The sequence below is a fragment of the Malaya genurostris genome, chromosome 3, assembly GCF_030247185.1.
Source record: "Malaya genurostris strain Urasoe2022 chromosome 3, Malgen_1.1, whole genome shotgun sequence".
In the NCBI taxonomy this organism is placed as follows: domain Eukaryota; kingdom Metazoa; phylum Arthropoda; class Insecta; order Diptera; family Culicidae; genus Malaya; species Malaya genurostris.
In genome coordinates, this window is record NC_080572.1 from 39,126,517 (window position 1) to 39,145,061 (window position 18,545).

At 36.4% G+C, this 18,545-nt stretch overlaps 1 protein-coding gene across 6 annotated transcripts in view; it reads left to right on the forward strand.

The window, feature by feature from the left end:
- The window catches only part of LOC131438801 (OTU domain-containing protein 7B-like), a 51,059-nt gene that overhangs the window by 22,027 nt on the left and 10,487 nt on the right, over window positions 1–18,545 (forward strand). For 3 of the 6 annotated variants that reach the window (XM_058609086.1, XM_058609089.1, XM_058609088.1), the window contains exons 2-5: window positions 9,936–10,383; window positions 13,841–14,275; window positions 14,538–14,727; window positions 14,790–14,911. In XM_058609086.1, coding sequence (XP_058465069.1) covers window positions 10,263–10,383; window positions 13,841–14,275; window positions 14,538–14,727; window positions 14,790–14,911 — 868 coding nt within the window. In that variant the 5' untranslated portion in view covers window positions 9,936–10,262. Of the gene's footprint in view, window positions 1–1,382; window positions 1,509–3,415; window positions 4,694–9,935; window positions 10,384–13,840; window positions 14,276–14,537; window positions 14,728–14,789; window positions 14,912–18,545 lie in introns of those variants that run through there. The other 3 variants (XM_058609087.1, XM_058609091.1, XM_058609092.1) reach the window with 3 other exon arrangements.

Consider the following 18,545-nt stretch of genomic DNA (forward strand, 5'->3'; position numbering starts at 1 on the left):
ACTTGATTCTAATCCAATCGAATTTGTGTTTCCAAACACATTGTGCTTAAGAGCGATAGGTTATCAATTCGTCACTGTTGTGACAAGTGCGAGAATTGGTTGTGGTGGAGACACTGTTCCAATATATCTCGAAAGAATTGAATTCATCTGTACAGGCAATGGGCTGCAGTTAATTTGATTGATTTTGAGTATAAGTTGATTACTTTACTACTCCCTAGCAATATATTACTGGACGTGGTTTACAATTGCACTGCATACATTGCGTGTTGTCACTGGATTTGAATGCAATCATCCGTGAACGATTAGTCTATACTGAAAGAGTAATAAATTTCCGAATGAAGAACGCATTCGTGGCCAGTGTACTAATTGTATTTTTAAACCAATATCATTCTATTTCATCAGTGGCCATTCTTGAGATATTTAAATATGAAATTTAAAGAATTCAAGCTATAGTTGAATGGCGTCGTTTGACCCAATCTTATTAAATTTAAAAAATCTGTATAAAATCTGTACTCTGATTCAAATCAGTATGCGAACGCTGAAATCTATACAATACAGATAAATCTGTATAGATGGCATATCTGGTTCTGCATTTTGTTTTTAGAAGGGCTAATGCCTAAATAGTAACAATTCTTTTTTTTTGTTTTTTTTTTAGTTTTCCAATTTAACTGCGCAGTAAAATTTTAAATTTAAAACGAAAGGTAACGGAAACGATCCAAAAAATTTTAAACATCGAAATGATTCCAAACTGTTTCTAAAAATATCGTGTGTTGTCTCATAGTTGGTATTAGGCACTTTTCAAGAAAAATTCTGACATTTTGAACCTGAGAGTGTAATAATGCAATATTTTGGTTGTGATTGCTGTCGCCATTGCTAATTTATGGGACGAATAAAGGACCAACGATAGGATAAATCTGAAACCTTTGAGATGAAATTAGGAGCACAGTAGTGAACATATCAGAAGTTTTTTAGCTAATTTTTTGAATATTATTTTAATTTCCAAGTAATGTGAATCAATTCCCAATGTGGAGCAAGGCGAATTAAGCAGAAATATGAAAAAATCATAGTGATTTTAGTGGCTTAATCAGGTTTTTAAGGTAACGTCCTTACAAATGCGATGAAATAGGGAGCCCTTACCCCCTAGTATTTTTTCATTTTTGAATCATGCCAGAAGAAAGGAACTGTAACTGATTGACAAACTTCGATGTTCAGTGGAAGTGATCAGCCTCTTCATTGCTCTGACAAAATGGAAAATATCGTGTAATTTTTAAACTATGGAATATGTTAGTTATTTGATGAATCTAAATATTGTTGTTGTTATGTCGAATAAATGTGAACAGTGAATGAATAATTAATCTAGTTAATTAAACCCACCGATATAGCACACACTGGGAACAAATCAACTGTTATTCAGAGTTCAGTGATGCCAGGCCAAGTTTGTCAAATATAATCTAATAATTGATAGTAGACTCGATGAGCAAACGGAAAAAACCAACGAGAGAAAACGGGTGAGTTTCAGGAGTCTGTAGACATTCTGTAAAAGAAAGGGTAATGTTAGAGACATAATTGGATGACGTGAATACGAATAAACCTGAAATGACATCCCAATATCGATAGTCGCAAGTACTAAAAAGATACGTGTACCAACCTTCAAAAGAACTGTTATATAAGAACATTCAACACAGTTTCATACTTCGTATACTGCCACAATTTCAGGAGTTTCTCCTTTCCAAATTTTGATTGATTTGATTTGATTTTTTTAGCTTTTCAACTTTGATTGTTTTTTTTTACTAAACTATTCGTTAAACATACATATTTAAAAATATTATTTCCTAAATTTTCGAGAGAACTCTTTCTTGCAAATTTATTTTAGCTTCTAAGAATAATTTTATCTCAATAATGAATGAATGATTAATAAGGATCATCTCTCGCTTTTATTCGTTAAGTTTAGTATGTCAATAATGTAAACAGCAATCTGCTACACTGCTTTTGTGATATGATTTGATATGATTGATAATCTTACTCTTGATAACCGATAGTAAATCTTCAGTTGGGTTGCACGTCACACTTTGAACTATTACAATAGAAATCAATGATTTTTCCCGGTAAACTTATTTGAATATATTGGTTTGAAAGTAAGTTTCAAAATAGTTTTTCGCGTTTTTTGTTCATTTTTTGTTCTATAATTGATCAATCGGTCGATATATTATGAATCCATAGTAAAGGCGAATGTGGAAAAATTGACAAATGAATGATGTGCCGAATCTCCTGAGGTTATCGAGTTGATGTCCATACTTATTTTTTTAAACTTGCTCACTACCAACAGTGAAGATAATGAAGGAGGTAGACTAATTAGCAATTGAAACTGAACAAGCAAAACTTCAAGTGACTAGGTACGGTTATTCAATTGACGATGAATTCTGGGAGCTTCATTTGTGTATGGCAACAAAAGTCGAATGGATATACTAACAATCAATGGCCATAAATTTCATTTTCATCTAATAAAATTCTATTGAAATGAAGTTTCTATATCTCTCGATACGTAATTTTACCTGTTTTTTTTAAGTGTATACAAATTGAACAAGTTTGGTACAAATTCCAATAGTTCTCAGTTCGGTTAAGCTATCTGAGAAAATGAAGTGAGTTCCACTATTTCCGGTACGTTCCAAGTATAACTGCCCCATATATAAAGCATATTACGTAGTATATGGGACAAATATGCATAGAACGACAGTATAGACGAAGTCGGTTCGTTTGAGCAGCAACTAACAATACCTACAAATTGGAACAGTTTTCTTGAGCCCAATTAGGATATTTTCTCAAGTTTTTGGCATCGTCGCTCTAAACGATGATTTGAAATCAGCCATCTCTAAGAAATATTATCTCAGCCATCTCTGAGCAAAGCTAGTGCCACATACACACACCGACATTACTCAAGTTCGTCGACTGTCTCGATTTTTTTTTGTGTCACTGAAGAACAAATTTTGCTAGTCGATTTCTCATGTAATAACCTGTCTATACTCGATCAGAGAACCATATCTGAATTGTATTGAAATTGTAATCGTTTTGAAATTTATACCAAAAAAAAGACATAATTAAGATGTACAGTTTTGCACTCCATAGATAATTAGGTGTAAATTATACCAAAATTTGATTTATCAGTGGTGTTATTTATTTATATATGAAACTATGAATGAAAAATTTTGTTTTTCAAATATTATAGCGAAATTATTATTAGAAAAAGAAAAAAAAGCAAATGAACTGCAATCTTACAGTACACAATTGCAAACCAATTGAGATATAACAATATTATTTCACATAAAAATAGTCTTAGATATAATCACATCAGTCTTGGATAAAATCACATCAGGCGATACAAATTTTTGATGTAAAATCTTGATATTTTAACAACTATCCATAGGGAATTTATATCAAATTCGGATGGGTTTTGTGTTGTTTATAAAATCAAAATTTGATACAATTTTGATAATCACATCTGATCGGGTATGGGAAATTCCAAACAAAATTGAAGGGGTTTTTATTTTTAATTTATTTTTTTCCAGATTTTTTTTATGTCGAAGAAACTTGTGTTTTATTTTTAGAGTGCCCGATTAAGCTTCTGCTATATAGAATTCTGTTACTGCTTTCATAAAGAACTAAGAGTTTTCGAGTCACAAGAATTAGAAGAAACTGCCTGCACTAAATACATTTGCCATTCTTAAAAATCTTGAGTCGACTTTTGAACCGAGGCTCCGAGAACGTCATATACCATTTGAATCAGCAAGATCCCAAAATGCATGCGTGTATGTGACAAAAATATGCACTCACTTCTTTCCGAAATGCCTGAACCGCTTTTCACAAACTCACTATTGCATCAATTTTTTGTTAAATTTCTTATGGATCCTGCTTCCGATTCCGGAATTACAGGGTTATAAAATAGTAACAAAGTTCCTCTTGTTCACAGGCAGTGCAGTAAAACTTCATTCAATCCAATTGAAATCGAATGTGAAACACACTGATGTTCTCTCTACTGCAGTAAACTTCACACTCAGACACACACAACGTTCGCTGACGTACCGAACCGGCAGCATTCTGTTCTGCAATCGAATCAAAGGTCTTGTAAATTGATGACTACACAAACTCACATCGGATGAACCGGTATCAATTTTTGAAGATTTTATATCAAATAAATTTCCAACAGGCGACGTCTTCATCGTTGATTTACTACACGCTATTTGTTTCAATAAAGAACCGAACCACAAGACTCGTAGTCACTCTTTTCTATCTTTTTGAATATTGCAATTTACTATCACAGAACTATATCAGATTCTCTCGAGAGTAATAAATTTGTCGCTCTTCTGTCTTGCTAAGAAGATTGTACGACTGGAATAAAAAAAGCATTCAATCGTCGTCTTGCGATTCTCACCTAGGGATACTAAACTGTCGCTATTGTGTCGCAACACAGTTGGTAAATAAGTCAATGATATTGTTAAAACAAAGATAGCCCGTGATTGTTTCCCATCGAGACAATGTACAAATAAGAGAAGAGACCTATCAGTACTACCTACTCGTGAGAATTACACTGACACAGATCAATGTCTAATAGTATACTGGTCGGTGCAGACGAGGATGCAGCTGAACACATTGTCTAATGCATTCATGATGCGTCCACTGGGAGCCGCTTCATATAAGGGTAATCTAGGATAACGCACCATCCTAAAATCGCTATTTCCTGTTTCTTTTTGGGATGCTTTATTCATCTTGTGATTTGGAAAGTGTGTAAGGCTATTATTATCATGTCAAACACGTAGTTTTGCTTCATCCGTGATATAGACTGTTACGATAATTCCTATTCCCATTTCCTAACAAGATGACCTGAGTTTTTGCTGCATTGATCACAATTTTCCAGCTTGTAGAATATTCAGTTAGAGCGTTCAGACCTGTCTGTAGTTTATTCTTCAAAGCATTATTGACACGACCTTTGTTTGTCCTATACATTGAACCTTCCCGGGTTGACGGTTCAATGCATAGGGCACTGGTCTTACAAACCAGTTGTCGTATGTTCGAGCCCCGATCTGGAAAAATTCGTAGTGCCAGTAGAATCGTAGCACCAGCCATGCAATGGTTCTGTACACTTTTAATTGGCTGCGGAGTCTGTTGAAACAGAAGGTCAAATTCCACTACAGGAATGTAATACCAAGGCTTTGCTTTTTTTTGTAAATAATGGTAGTATCATCAGCAAATTGTGACAGAACACCACCACCCGGAAGAGGTGGGATGTCTGATGTAAAAATGTTGTATAGGATTGGACTTAGGATACTTCCTTGGGGTACACCAGCAGGAATAGTAAATCTTTCTGAAAGTGCATTATTCCGAGAAACCTGGAATGCTCTCTCTGCAAGATAATTTTTGATAATTTTATTAAGATACATCGGAAAATTATATCGATGCAGTTTAAACACCAGGCCATTGTCGAATGCTTTTTCAATATCCAATATTTCCATGGCAGTCGTTTTGGACACTGATTTGTTTTGCTGGATGAATGACGTTGTTAACCCTTGTGAGTTGGTGGATGGTGGATCTTCCTTTCCTGAACCCAAACTGTTCTTCCATTAATACATCGTGTTCATCTGCGAAAGTTGGAATTCGCCTTTGTATTGACTTTTCAAACAGCTTGGATAGGGCAGAGAGTAAGCTGGTGGGCCCATAGCTCTAGGAAAAGGAAGGATCTTTCCCCGGTTTCAAAACTGGGATAACTTTAGCTAATTTCTACATTGAAGGGAAGTATCCAAGCTCCCAGCATCTGCTAAAAATTTTAGCTAAGAAAATAAATAAGCGAATATTCAAATGTTTCAGCCCAATGTTGAATGTGTTGTCGAAACCGGGGGCCTTCATATTTTCGGAATTTTTCACAATAGCCATCAGCTCATTTGCAGTGACTCTACTTTCCTCCAGCTACGCTATCAGCAACGGCTCTTTCATGTGGACTAACAATGTTGAGTCCTAAATTGTGAGAACACACAAACTGATCCCAACGTCAATATTACTGGAGAGAGCTCGTTGAAGACAACCGGCGATGTTGCTGATGAATATATCCAAAATGGAATGAACTCCCGATCTGGAAAGTCGCGTTGGTTGATCCGGAGCGAGGATGTTGTACTGTCCAGCTTCGTAATCTTCGGCAAGTACGAATCCGTTTCGATTCTGTCTTTTGTTTCACCACAGCTCATGCCGTGCGTTCAGGTCCCCAGCAACGATGAATTTGTTCTGTCGTCGAGTGAGCATAGCCAGATCACGCTTCAATGATGCACACCCAGAGGATGGCATTTCACCAGAGTGATACACGCTGGCGTCAGATTCTTGTCCATACCGAGGATGCAAAAAAACGAAGCATCGCACAAAGAGGAAAGCGCACTTCTTCTCAGTGTCGAATAGACAGCATTTGAGTGTGTGCTTGTGGTTAAAGCAGCTGGCGCGAGTGAAACACATTCTCTTCGCATGAATCGTTCTCACGCGCTCTCGTCTAAATACACCCAAGTGACCACTGGCGAACACTTCTGTGAACTTCAATTAATATAGAGTAGATCTGGCCTTGCTATGAAAAATTTGCAAGGAAAACCGAAAATTTTACGATAAATTGTTTTATTTTGCTGATTTTGCGTGTCCACGCTTCTTCTACGCAAACCATACACCAGAGTGCTCACCGGCGTGTACACCTCTGTGAAAGTGTCTGCATCCACCTCCGAGAATTGTGGTTTGTTTAGGGCAGTACGCTGCAATGATGATGATGGGTCCCATCGTTGTTGTAATCTCAATTTCGATTGCTTCTATTAGTTGCAATTTAAAGGCTGACAGAAGCCTGTGCTGAATGGATCGTTTAATGGCAATGACAACTCCCCCTCCTCTGATAGTTGTCCTGTCGAGCATGTGAATCCTGTAATTGGAAATAAAAATAGAAATTTTAGGTTAATACCAGTCGAGATATTCACGATTAAGTTCTGCTAATTCTTCCATGTATGCCTAAACAAACTTTTTTGTTTTAACACAACATTCAAAGAAAAGTTTTTTTTTATGAATGCCTTAGTAATATTGATGAGAAAATGAGTTAAATGATAAAGGCATCTTGACATCACTTGGTGGATTGAATCAAGGTTTTTTTAATTGGGTTTTTTGTGTATTGGTTTGAATGCGTTTTGTTCAGAGTACCTATAAACAAAGTGACGACAGCTGTTCGTTTGGAATGACAGCTTTGTGCCGAACGAGAAATCGACCTGTCAAATACACTGTAAAGCTAATAAAACTGTCAATATTTCGGATTAAATGTTTCGAATTGTTGCCAACATTTCGGATGAGATGTCACTCTGGTTATAGGCACTCTAGTTTTGTTGACTTTAGGGTGTGCAGAGGAAATTTGTCGTATGATATTGAATAAAGAAGTATTTTGACGTGTATGTCTTTCCTTTTACTTTCCGAACATTTTTATATGATGATATCGATTAAATAATATTGGTTTTGTTCGCAGCTTGCTTGCCCAGATTTGCTCAAAACATCAATGTAGAAGTGAAGAAGGGGAATGCTTGCACAATTCACACAATCGATCAACTAACTGATATTAGGAAGTGTGAAGGAAGCGGGCCAAGTTTATTCGTATTCAAGACATCCAGTTATGTCTCTGACATTACTATTCCGCCTTTTTTTACTATGAAAATATCGAATTTTGTGACGAATAATGTGTTTTTGCGGAGATCTCTTCTTCATTATATCAATATGAAGAAAAGAGGCTTCGAAAGTCAACGTATTTATATGGAAGTGTGTGATGAGCATATTACACCTGAGAGAAGATGTCGGTAATATTGTTTTGGAAAACGAAGAACGACCCGGAACGCCTCTTAAGTTTGAAGATGAAGAATTGGAGAAGTTGCTCTATCAATACCCGTCGCAAATACAAGTAGAACTTGTAAAATCATTCGCAGTTACTCTGTCAGCCATTTGACAACGTTTAAAAGCAATGGGAATTGTCCGAAAGGAAGGCAATTGGGTGTGGAATGAAATAAAGTCATGGGATGTCGTTCGCCGTTTCTTCACGTACGAACAACTTTTTGCATTGAATTGTTACAGGCGTTGAAAAGTGGGTCCATTACGATAATCCAGAACGTCTGGCAACTTATAGAAACCCCGGCCATGGATCATCATCGACGGCCATTCATTCAGAATATTCATTGTTTGAAGGCTATGTTCTGAGTATGGTAGGATCAGCGGGGTGTGGTGTATGTTGCTTTGCTGTAACCGAGAGAAAGGATCACGGGGGAGGTCTACCGATGAAAATTGATGCGCTTCAGCCGAAGATTGCACGAAAAACGGCCACCATACACCGATAGACACGACAAATTGTATTGTATATTGTACGAATTTTGCAACATGACAACATCTCGCCTAAATGTTGCACATCCGGTAGAAACATACTTAGAAACGCTTAGGTGGGAAGTCCTACCCCACGCGTCGCGAAGAACACACATTGCCCCTTACGATTATTATTTGTTCCGGTCAATGTAGCCTGACCAGGCTGACCAGCATTTCACCATTTATGATGAAGTCAAAAAATGAATAGATTCGGTGATTGCGGTCAATTTTTCAAAAAAATGCGTCGAATTTTTCAAAAAAGGCATGCATGAATTGCTGAAAAGATGGTAAAAAGTAGTGGCTAGCGATGGAAAATATTTTGAATATTGAACCATATATTGAAACGATGTTGTGTTAATAAAGTTCCTCATTTCGAAAAGAACGGCATGAGCTTATTTATACCCCTAATATTATAATCTTGAATTCGTATCAGAAGCTAATTGATAAGCCAACATTAGATAAATACAGTCCTGATGAAATTTCAAATCAAATAGCTAAAGTTGCGTTCCAATTACTAGAAGTAGTAGAAGCTGTTCGCTCCAAACTTACATTTATTTTTCCATTGAATCGGAAGATTTAGCGATCCCTTGGTTATAAAAATATACCGAAAGATCATTTACGTGTCGTATTACAACCGCTTTGTTCCACACACTTGTTGCGTAACATTTTCCAGAAATCTCAACCCTTGATTATTACGTTCTTGCATTCGGTTGATGCGTGCCTATTTTTATTGCTGTAGTCAATTACATTGCGTGCAATGTTCACCAGTGTAAATATAAGAATAAATGTCATATTTTAGTCACAACAACAACATCGGACTCTTGTTCGGTTCGATATTCGACTGAGTAGGGTTGCGCTGCATCCGTTTTTCATCTCTCCCGTCGACAATATGCGTGTTTATATCGACATGCTAGACCTTTGTATTGAATTTTTCTGTTGCCACAACTGAGGGGAAATATCTACAAGCAAATTGAAGCGGGTCTTTACACATCTATTTATTGATCAAATGTAATTAACCAGAGTGGAACCGCATATTAAACCACTTACACATGAGTAGCTGATGACACCACTCACTCCCCACATCTAGCGTAAAACAGGCTACAAGAATTCACCATATAATACTTCTCAATGCTTGGAACACGATATTCGTCTATAGAAAATTTCAAGCTTTGCTAGTCAACCTAACAAATAAATCGGTTTCGCTACTTGTGCTAATTATAATTGTGCACTATATCAAAATAACAATACCAAGCAATACTTACCTATTTTTAATTCACCTCATTTTTTCATTTTTTTCTATATATTCTACCGATGCACTTTCATCCCATGGTATGCGCGAAACCTTTGCAATGGTGTTTCTGGTCGTCATCATCGCACATCATCATCTTCGGCATCATTCTACCCAAAAAATAACGTCAACAACAAAATCAATCGTGTTTCGCTTTGAATAAAACCACGTTTCCACCCACAATCTCTCGCTGCGACCAACCACATATGAAAATATTTCTTTTGTCTTTCGATGTACCTACTAACAGATTTCTTCAGGATGTGGAATCGGTTGTGATGAAACTATGATGACGGAAAAAAAACAAAACATTGTCGGCGAATAAAACCAACGAATAACCTGACAGCATTGAGACACTTCTGTAGACTTGTAGCTCATAAATCCGTGGAAGAATTGGAGTTGTTTTTTCTTTAGCTGGGAACGCTCTCGTTACGCGGAAACCATTGCAAGTGGCTGTTCCGGTGCTGGAGGTAGCGGATGTTGGGACAACATTCACTGCCGCAGAAAGGCTAGGAGAAGGTCACGACGATCGCAAACTACTAGTGGCTGTTCCGCCGCGCTGGTCGGTGGTGCTGCTATGGAAACGTCTCATCTGGTGACGGAATTTATTACACACACCGGTGCCAATGCACAAGACGCCGTAAGCTGCCTGAGTTCGTGGGATTGGGATCTGAAGAAGGCACTCATCGATTATAATGGTAGGTAGCAAGTAAAATAACCGTAATTGTTCTGTTCGATTGAGTTGGTTTTTGGAACATTTATGTCAGATATATTATAATGTGCAGATTAGTTTCAAAGGCGAGATCTGGAATGATACAGATAGATCATTGTGACGGGAACGCAAATGGGTTGGTTTGTGTTCTACTACTTTGTGAAGGACAGGGAACGGTAAAATGAATTATTAATCATTTGAATCAGTTATGGTTCGCATATTTCTCAATAAAGATTTATTTTCTTTTCACTACAATATAAAGCACCATTTATAAACCACGTAGACTCACCATGGAGAGGGGTGGGGGTCCTAGTTTGACTACGAGGGGGTGGGAGGGTTTTGTCAAAAGTTAGTGATTATTTTTAAAATTTCCGAAGACATTTAGCTCAGTACAGCTTTGTTATCCGCTCGCAAGTTTCCTTGGATTTATTGAAAAACCAGTTAAAATTGCATGTGTAAGTGCTATAGCGCAGAGCTAATAGATCATTTTCATTCACTCAAAATAGACGACAATGACGAGAAACAAATGTCACTCTTAGCTACGCTTCCGAATTATGAGAACGAGATCCATGTCCAATCAACGACAAAAGCGAAACAGTAGAAATTTTGGTTGCCTTGTTCCACATCAATGGCTCGAACAACACCATGGGACTGATCCTTGTAGTTTTCAATCAAGAAGCAGATAAATTGTTTTTTAATCAATTGTTCTGAAAATGACAAAATAAGCTTCACTCAATGGCTGTCACTTTTTGCTGACTAATCGAACATGAAATTTCACACATGGTTTTTGGTACTTCATAAACATCATATGGACAATTCTAGCGCTATCTGTGTGTCAGTCACACGACATATTGAGATATTTTATTTATATAAAACGATATGTATTTTAAATAGTATACAATTTTTTCCTTTCAATTTCTAGGCAGCTTGCTACTTAGAGAAAATATGGAGTTTTTTAAATGATTACCATTGAATTATAAGCTGTTGTTCGTTCCCGACATCGACAATAAAAAAGAACGATGGTTTTATGCCGGTTACAATTCCAAGAAAAATTTGGTACTGAGCTTGTCCTGCTCTAATCTCCTACCTAATAAACATCTAAGCAGATTTCAACTCTACTAAGACGACCGAATAGAATTCAGACTTCGCCATTTGAAGGAGCCGAGACGCACCTAGACTATGTAATTCAAATTTCTTCCGCTTGTTGTTCCTTTTATCAATCCCTAGTTGGTCGTATAAACACTAAATTTATTTGAAAAGTTTACAAATGTCTACAAGGGGGGATGAGAGTTAAATAGAACCCTAGTTTTGGTCTACGTGGTTTATGAACGGTCTATATACACTACTACATTTAGGGAGGGGGTCAACCTATACAAGGGCGATATTTCCAACGCTTTTTCGGGAATTATGTAGAATAACCGAAATCGGGTTGTTTGACCGTCAACTGATAAAAACTATCAATTGGAGGAGATTTGAGGTCGATTTAGAATTTTTTACGGGTTTTCTCCCTTTTCAGTGATGGTATAAAATTTTTAACACACTTTACCCTATATTTCCGGATCCGGATGAAATTCAGGAATTCTATATGGGACCACAGGATCTTTCATTTGAAATGAATCATAGATGGCGCATGAGAAAAGTTAGAACACAAATTTCCGTTTTTTGGCACATTTTGCCCCATAACTTTGGGAACCGGAAGTCAGATCCAAATAAAGTTCAGGAATTTAGTATGGGACCTAAAGAGTTTTCATTTGAATCTAAGTTTGTGAAAATAGGTTCAGTCATCTCCGAAAAAAGTTGGTGCACTTATTTTCACAATTTTTTGCACATTTTACCCCATAATTCCGGAACCGGAAGCTGGATCCAAATAATATTTAGGAATTTAATATGGGACCACAAGGCCTTTCATTTGAATCTATGTTTGTGAAAATCGGTTAAACAATCTCCGAGAAAAGTTAGTGCAAAAAATCGTTACATACACACATGCGCACATAGACACACACACATATTCTCGACTAACTGAGTCGAATGGTATATGACACTCGGCCCTCCGGGCCTCGGTTCAAAAGTCGGTTTTCACAGTAATTGCATAAACTTTCTATATGAGAAAAGCAAAAATCTGATTTCTGTTTATGATAATATTTTTAGTTGTATGACATAACCACAAATAAGTTAAAATTAATGTATTCTAAAATGTATGATATCAATGAGTATCCAAGAGATACATGACGCGCGTTTACCTTTCTCGTACCCACGACGACGGTTTGGAGGTAGTAAGCGACATTCTGCGATGGATTTTCTGCCATATTTCTGAAAGCTTATAGATCAGTGATCTGCAGATGGATTTATATAATCTAACTACCAATCGATTCGAAATAACGACTCACCTTATAATGACGCGCCTTTCAAAATGTATCGTGTACAAGTATGGGTAGAACTTAATCGTGGATATCTCTTGTTGTTTTCAAGGCATATGTTCAACAATGTATAGTAAAATTTTCAGTAGTATGAGAAATCCAACAACAACTCAAAATTGAACCAAAATAAGGCGGTCAATGTACTAAACACATGAACTGAACGAATCATCCCACAAAGCGTGTCGTGCAAAACTATTTTCCAAATTTGTTTCAACACTTCCCGAAAGGTACCCCTGAAAATACGTAAAATAATAACCTTTTGCGTTATAATTTGAAAATATTTGGTTTCATTTTTTTACGTCGGTCGTCGCCATAATTTTACTTACAATATTATGAAAAATGCGATTATTCCAAATTTGTGGTAAAATTCTACATAAATATATTTCTAATAAAGAATAAATAGGAATTTGCTCCAATTCCAATAATAATGAATACGAATTCGTTCCAATTCGCTTCGGAAATTTTTTCATGGTGTAGAAAATTATGTAATTTTTTATTATTATTATTATGTTGCTTTATTTATCCTCGGCTTTAACCTTACGGTCATTCGCCGAGGTATGTATTTTTTATTCGTATTCACGTCATCCAGTTTTGGCTCTGACATTACCAACACGTCTTTTTCCTACTTAAGCATGTATTACATTAAGATGTTTCAATAGTACAAAACCCTGTCTAAATTGACCCATGCCAGCTCTAGCCAGTCAGATCACCACCTAGTACCAAAACGTACATGCCAACATTTGGCACGAACTTCGTCTATAACATTTTTATTTCTTAAGAGCCAAACGATACTAAAATGAAACCCTGATCAATTATTTGAATCATTCTAGTCTAGCACAATTACTTATAGCTAATTCAACCTGCATTCTTTTAGATAAACTTTTGTCTAATGTTCCATTCTCATCTTTTCTCGTTTCATTCCCTCACTGTTCGGTGACTTGTTGTACCAAACTTTGAATGCTTAAAATCAAAATCGGACGGACATGTTTGAAAAATAAATCTAATTTTTGGCCTTTCTGCTGGCAGACACATCGACGACCGAGTATTTCAACAGCAAACAAACGGACAATGAGATATTAATGAAAGCGCATACTAGTACATCGTCACCACTTCCACCACTAACGGCTACTGCAGCAACGGCAGTGCTTTTACAACAGCAACATCACCATAAACAACAACAACAACAGCAGCAGTTGCAACATCATTTGTCATCATCTCCATTCGCTAGCTGTTCATCATATAGCAATCAACCTCATACCAACAATGGCAGTGCAAGTCTTCACCATCCGCCGGCAGGACCACGATCCAGTACGAATAGTAGCAGCAGCAGTGGGGGCGATTACGGATCATCCTCGAACCGTCACTGCCATCCTGCCGTTGGTATGGGCCAGAGTCGAAATGGAACACTAAGCCTGCTCAAGCCAACGCTCACCAAAACCGACTCGATTGACATTTTTGACTGTACGTGTTCCCGTACTTTTAGCTGGTGTTCATGTGTGAATGCTCTGTCGTATGGCTGTGTCGCATCTATTAGTAGAGTAGTTTTCATTTCACCTGAAACCATCTATATGTTTTGCACAGAAAAAAGTTAACATTCGGTCTTGATATTTACTGCTATTATTTACCTTCAGTCTTTAATATTGTAGAATTTTTCTCCCATTTCGCACATACATTTCAATAACAAATTTTAATCTATTTTCCGATACTCACCCATTCTATATAGGCAAGAAACTGGAACGCGGCATCTCTCGTGCAACGGAAAATGTGAATCTGGTATCACGGGCACGGCAGGAGTTTGAGATGGACTTTCACACTCATTGCCACGAACAGAACGAAAAGAATCTAAACTTCATTGACACACCTGACTACACTTTTACGCTACCGGATCTGACAAAATACTCGGAGGAATTTCGGTTGGTGATGATGGTATTCTTTGACAAGTGACAGTTCCCTATTTCTCTACTTTAATTGATAGGAAATTTCTCGAAAAGGACCTCATCGAAAGCTCCACACTCAACTCACTGGAAGCCACGAATCGATTGAACTGGTGGTATGACTCGGGTGTTTGTCGGAAGCTGTGGCCACTGGCTACCACAGGTGAGTCTGTTATTGTCTGTATTTTCAATCACACTCCCCGATATCAATAACTTCCACAATTACATTGAGTGATGTTTTTTCTCGGATTACAAAACTTAACTAGTTAAAGCCAAAACTCAAAGTTAGAATCTACATTATGATGCGAAGCTTGGCCATTTGTTTCAACAGATTTCGCAGTCGATTAATTGATTCACAGGACAATAAGGATATCTCAGGGCACTCATTTTTCTTCGAGATTACTTTACTGATCGGTACAAATTCAACGGTGTTATGGTCCCATAGACAATTTATGAATTTATTCCGGATCCGAATTTCGGTTCCGGAATTACAGAAAATGAAACTTCAACTTCTTAAGTATGTTTCTATAAGTGAAGATAAGAAGCAGAGCTTCTTAAAATTAGTCAGTAAATTATTCTAGTTTACAGGTCTTATTAGTGAGTAAGTAATAGAAATGGTGGTGAAATCAACTTGCTCCGATTCGGAATTCGGATTCCGATTGAAAGGGTTGAAATTTGTCTTAAAATTTTTATGTAATTGTCAGAATTTCTGCGATGTGCTCTTTGAAACGGATGTCTAATGTTCTAGAACACTAAATTCAGATCGAACTTTTAAAGTTTAGTTTGGAGCGGATGTGCAATATCAGAATTGAAATCTACTGATATTCTCTGTAAATCTGTAAAAGTGTTTGTTTCTTCAACATGTCGTTTAGGAGCGACGATACAAAAAAAATCTGTTTTAATCCACCTAGTGGTGTGATGATATCTTACTCTTATTACTCATTTTCTCATAAATATTAAACATTTCATTGAATCTTGTAGATGGTTTGTACGGGCGTTTTGTGCCAAGTTTAGTAGAAAATCCCATTTTTTTGCTTCATCGCTCTGAATTGAAATTCAATAATAGGCTATTAGACTTTAGGACCTGTCATGATCGGTTGAGCCATCTTTAAGAAAATTAAGTTTGATTCGTTTTGGACGTTTTGGACAACCGTTCGAATGCATTGAAAACAGTTTATCCGATTTCCTACAACTTTCCTTTCTAATACAAAGATAATTTGCAATCAAATGATAAATATGTGTTTTTGAATAAGACATTTAGAGGGCATAGTAGAAGCTTTGATTTTTTTTTCTGGCGAGCCTTCGAGTGTATGCCCTATTCCAAATTTTTACGGATAAAATTTTGCTAGAAATTATAGAAAATACACGATGAGTTAACATACTCTTTTTTGCAATTAGCGTATGAGTTTATTGATGTAATAAAAATGTACACACCTAGAAAAAATCGTGTAAATTTAGGTCTTCTGAGATCGACATATACGAGCGTCCAAAATGACTCATTTTTACAGTAGATGTGACATATTTAAAGCATCCTGACATATTTTTACGTGCTGAAACACGTTAATTTACCCGTCTGATTGAAAGGCGTTATATGCTTCAAACACATTTAAATTATTTTTGTAAAATTCAACCATTCTACGAATCACGTTTTTATTAATTGAGTCATGTGTGGATTTGCGTCTCCTGTAAATTTCATAAATTTTTGCTGTGTAGATCATCGAAAACATGACACAAATAAGTGCAATTATCAGTTTCGAGGACTAACAGCTGTGCAATGTTTGTTTTTATATACACTCTTAGAAAAAATGAAATTTACGTTTGACGTAAACTCAAACATGCCATAATTTCTTCGGTGATGGCACAATATTACATCTACTAACATGTAAAAATAAACTTCGCGTCTATATCGATGTAAGCTTAAGCTACATTTAACTGTGAAGTCACTGATATGACTTATCTTTACATGTTTTGAATCGTAAATGTAAGTGAATCGTGACGCTCCATTTATGTGCATCTATAAAGATGTAAACTTTTCTTAGTGTGTAGTAAACATGCAAGACAAGGTTCTTTATAAAAATCTAAAAAAAAGACTCAGGTTCATCATTAACAGTTCAATACACTCATGAAAATTGACATCATGTGCAAAACATATACACTATCACTATATGTAAAACACATGAATTTCGTACGAATTCCATTCCGATTACAAAATAAATGTAAGGACCTGTTTTAATCCACCTAGTGGTATAATGGTGCCTTTCTCATTAACATTTATCGAGATATCGATGCAAGTTCCATATTAAACATTTCGAATAACTATTTCCGGAAATAGAATCCGGAGATCGTCGCAATTGCAGTGAGTTTTACAGCCATCAAATGACAGAGCCTACGAGTTCAAATAGTTTTACTATCTGTTTTGAAAATTTCGTACTTGACGTGAATACGTATTACTTTTCGGTTCCCTTTCAAACTTCGGTATGTGAAAGAATGGGTAGAACTTAATCGTGAATATCTCGAGTTGTACTAAACGCAACTGCAAAATTCTTTCTCCATGCCATCAGAAACATGTTTAACTTTCATCACCCTGGAAGTCGGATCCGGATAAAATTCAACCTCATTCAATAGTATAATAAAATATGTTTTGAATCGCAATTCGATTCGGTTCAGTCTCGATTAGTGTGCTTGGTTATGAGCTTAAGGTTAAGACCTGCATTCTAAAAGAGTTTACTGGCTAGTATTAAGGAATTTGTCCCATTTTCAATACTCACTAACAATAAACTCAAAAAAAAATTCTCTGAATATATATAATAGAGACAAAGTCTTTGTTTTAACTCCAGTTGCTCTATTTCGATTCTCATAGGGGTGTTTTCTTATAGTGTATGTATAAAACAAGCTACACATAAGTAATTTTTACTCAAGATTCAAAAGTATAATTGTTAAGCAAGATTTTTTTTTCAATATTGGAAAAAAACTATCGAACTTCTAAAAATAACCATAGTCATGAGCAGGGTTATTTTTGTTAACAATATTACAAGCCCCAAAACGAGCAAAGCAATATACCGTTTGTGTTGAAAGTTAGTTTAGTTATATCGTTTTTAACTTTGAAAGTCGTTCGCCGGTGGTGCTATCAAATCTCAGTTATTACAGATACACAAACGGCAATGAGATACAATGATTCTCAAACGTCTTTACGAGATGAACAATAGGAAACAAAATGGGGTTTCTTCGTAAAGCGATTCAAAGGAACAATTTTACTAGAAAGGTTAGCTCTGCCTCTAAGGTGTATTTTCTCGCAAGTTAACATTGCCGCAATGCTACACATTTAATTTTTTCTGTTTTCTGTCTTGCCTCAGGTAAAGCTAAGCTGATGAAACATTATTATGGCTTGGTTGAGTGTTATATACCATTCGATTCAGCTCGACGAACTGAGCAAATCTCTCTCTCTCTCTCTCTCTCTCTCTCTCTGTGTGTGTATGTGTGTGTGTGTGTATGTAACAAAAATATGCACTCACTTTTCTCGGAGATGGCTGAACCGATTTTCAGGATTCAAATGAAAGGTCTCATGGTCTAATAGCCTGCTATTGAATTTCATCCCGATCCGACTTCCGGTATCGGAGATATAGGATGATATGCACAAAAAAGGGAAAAATATGCACTCACTCACAGATGGCTGAACCGATTTTTACAAACTAAGATCCAAATAAAAGGTCTTATGGTCCTTTAGCCTGCTATTGAATTTTATTTGGATCTGACTTTCGGTTCCGGAGTTACAGAGTAATATGTGAAAATTATAGAAA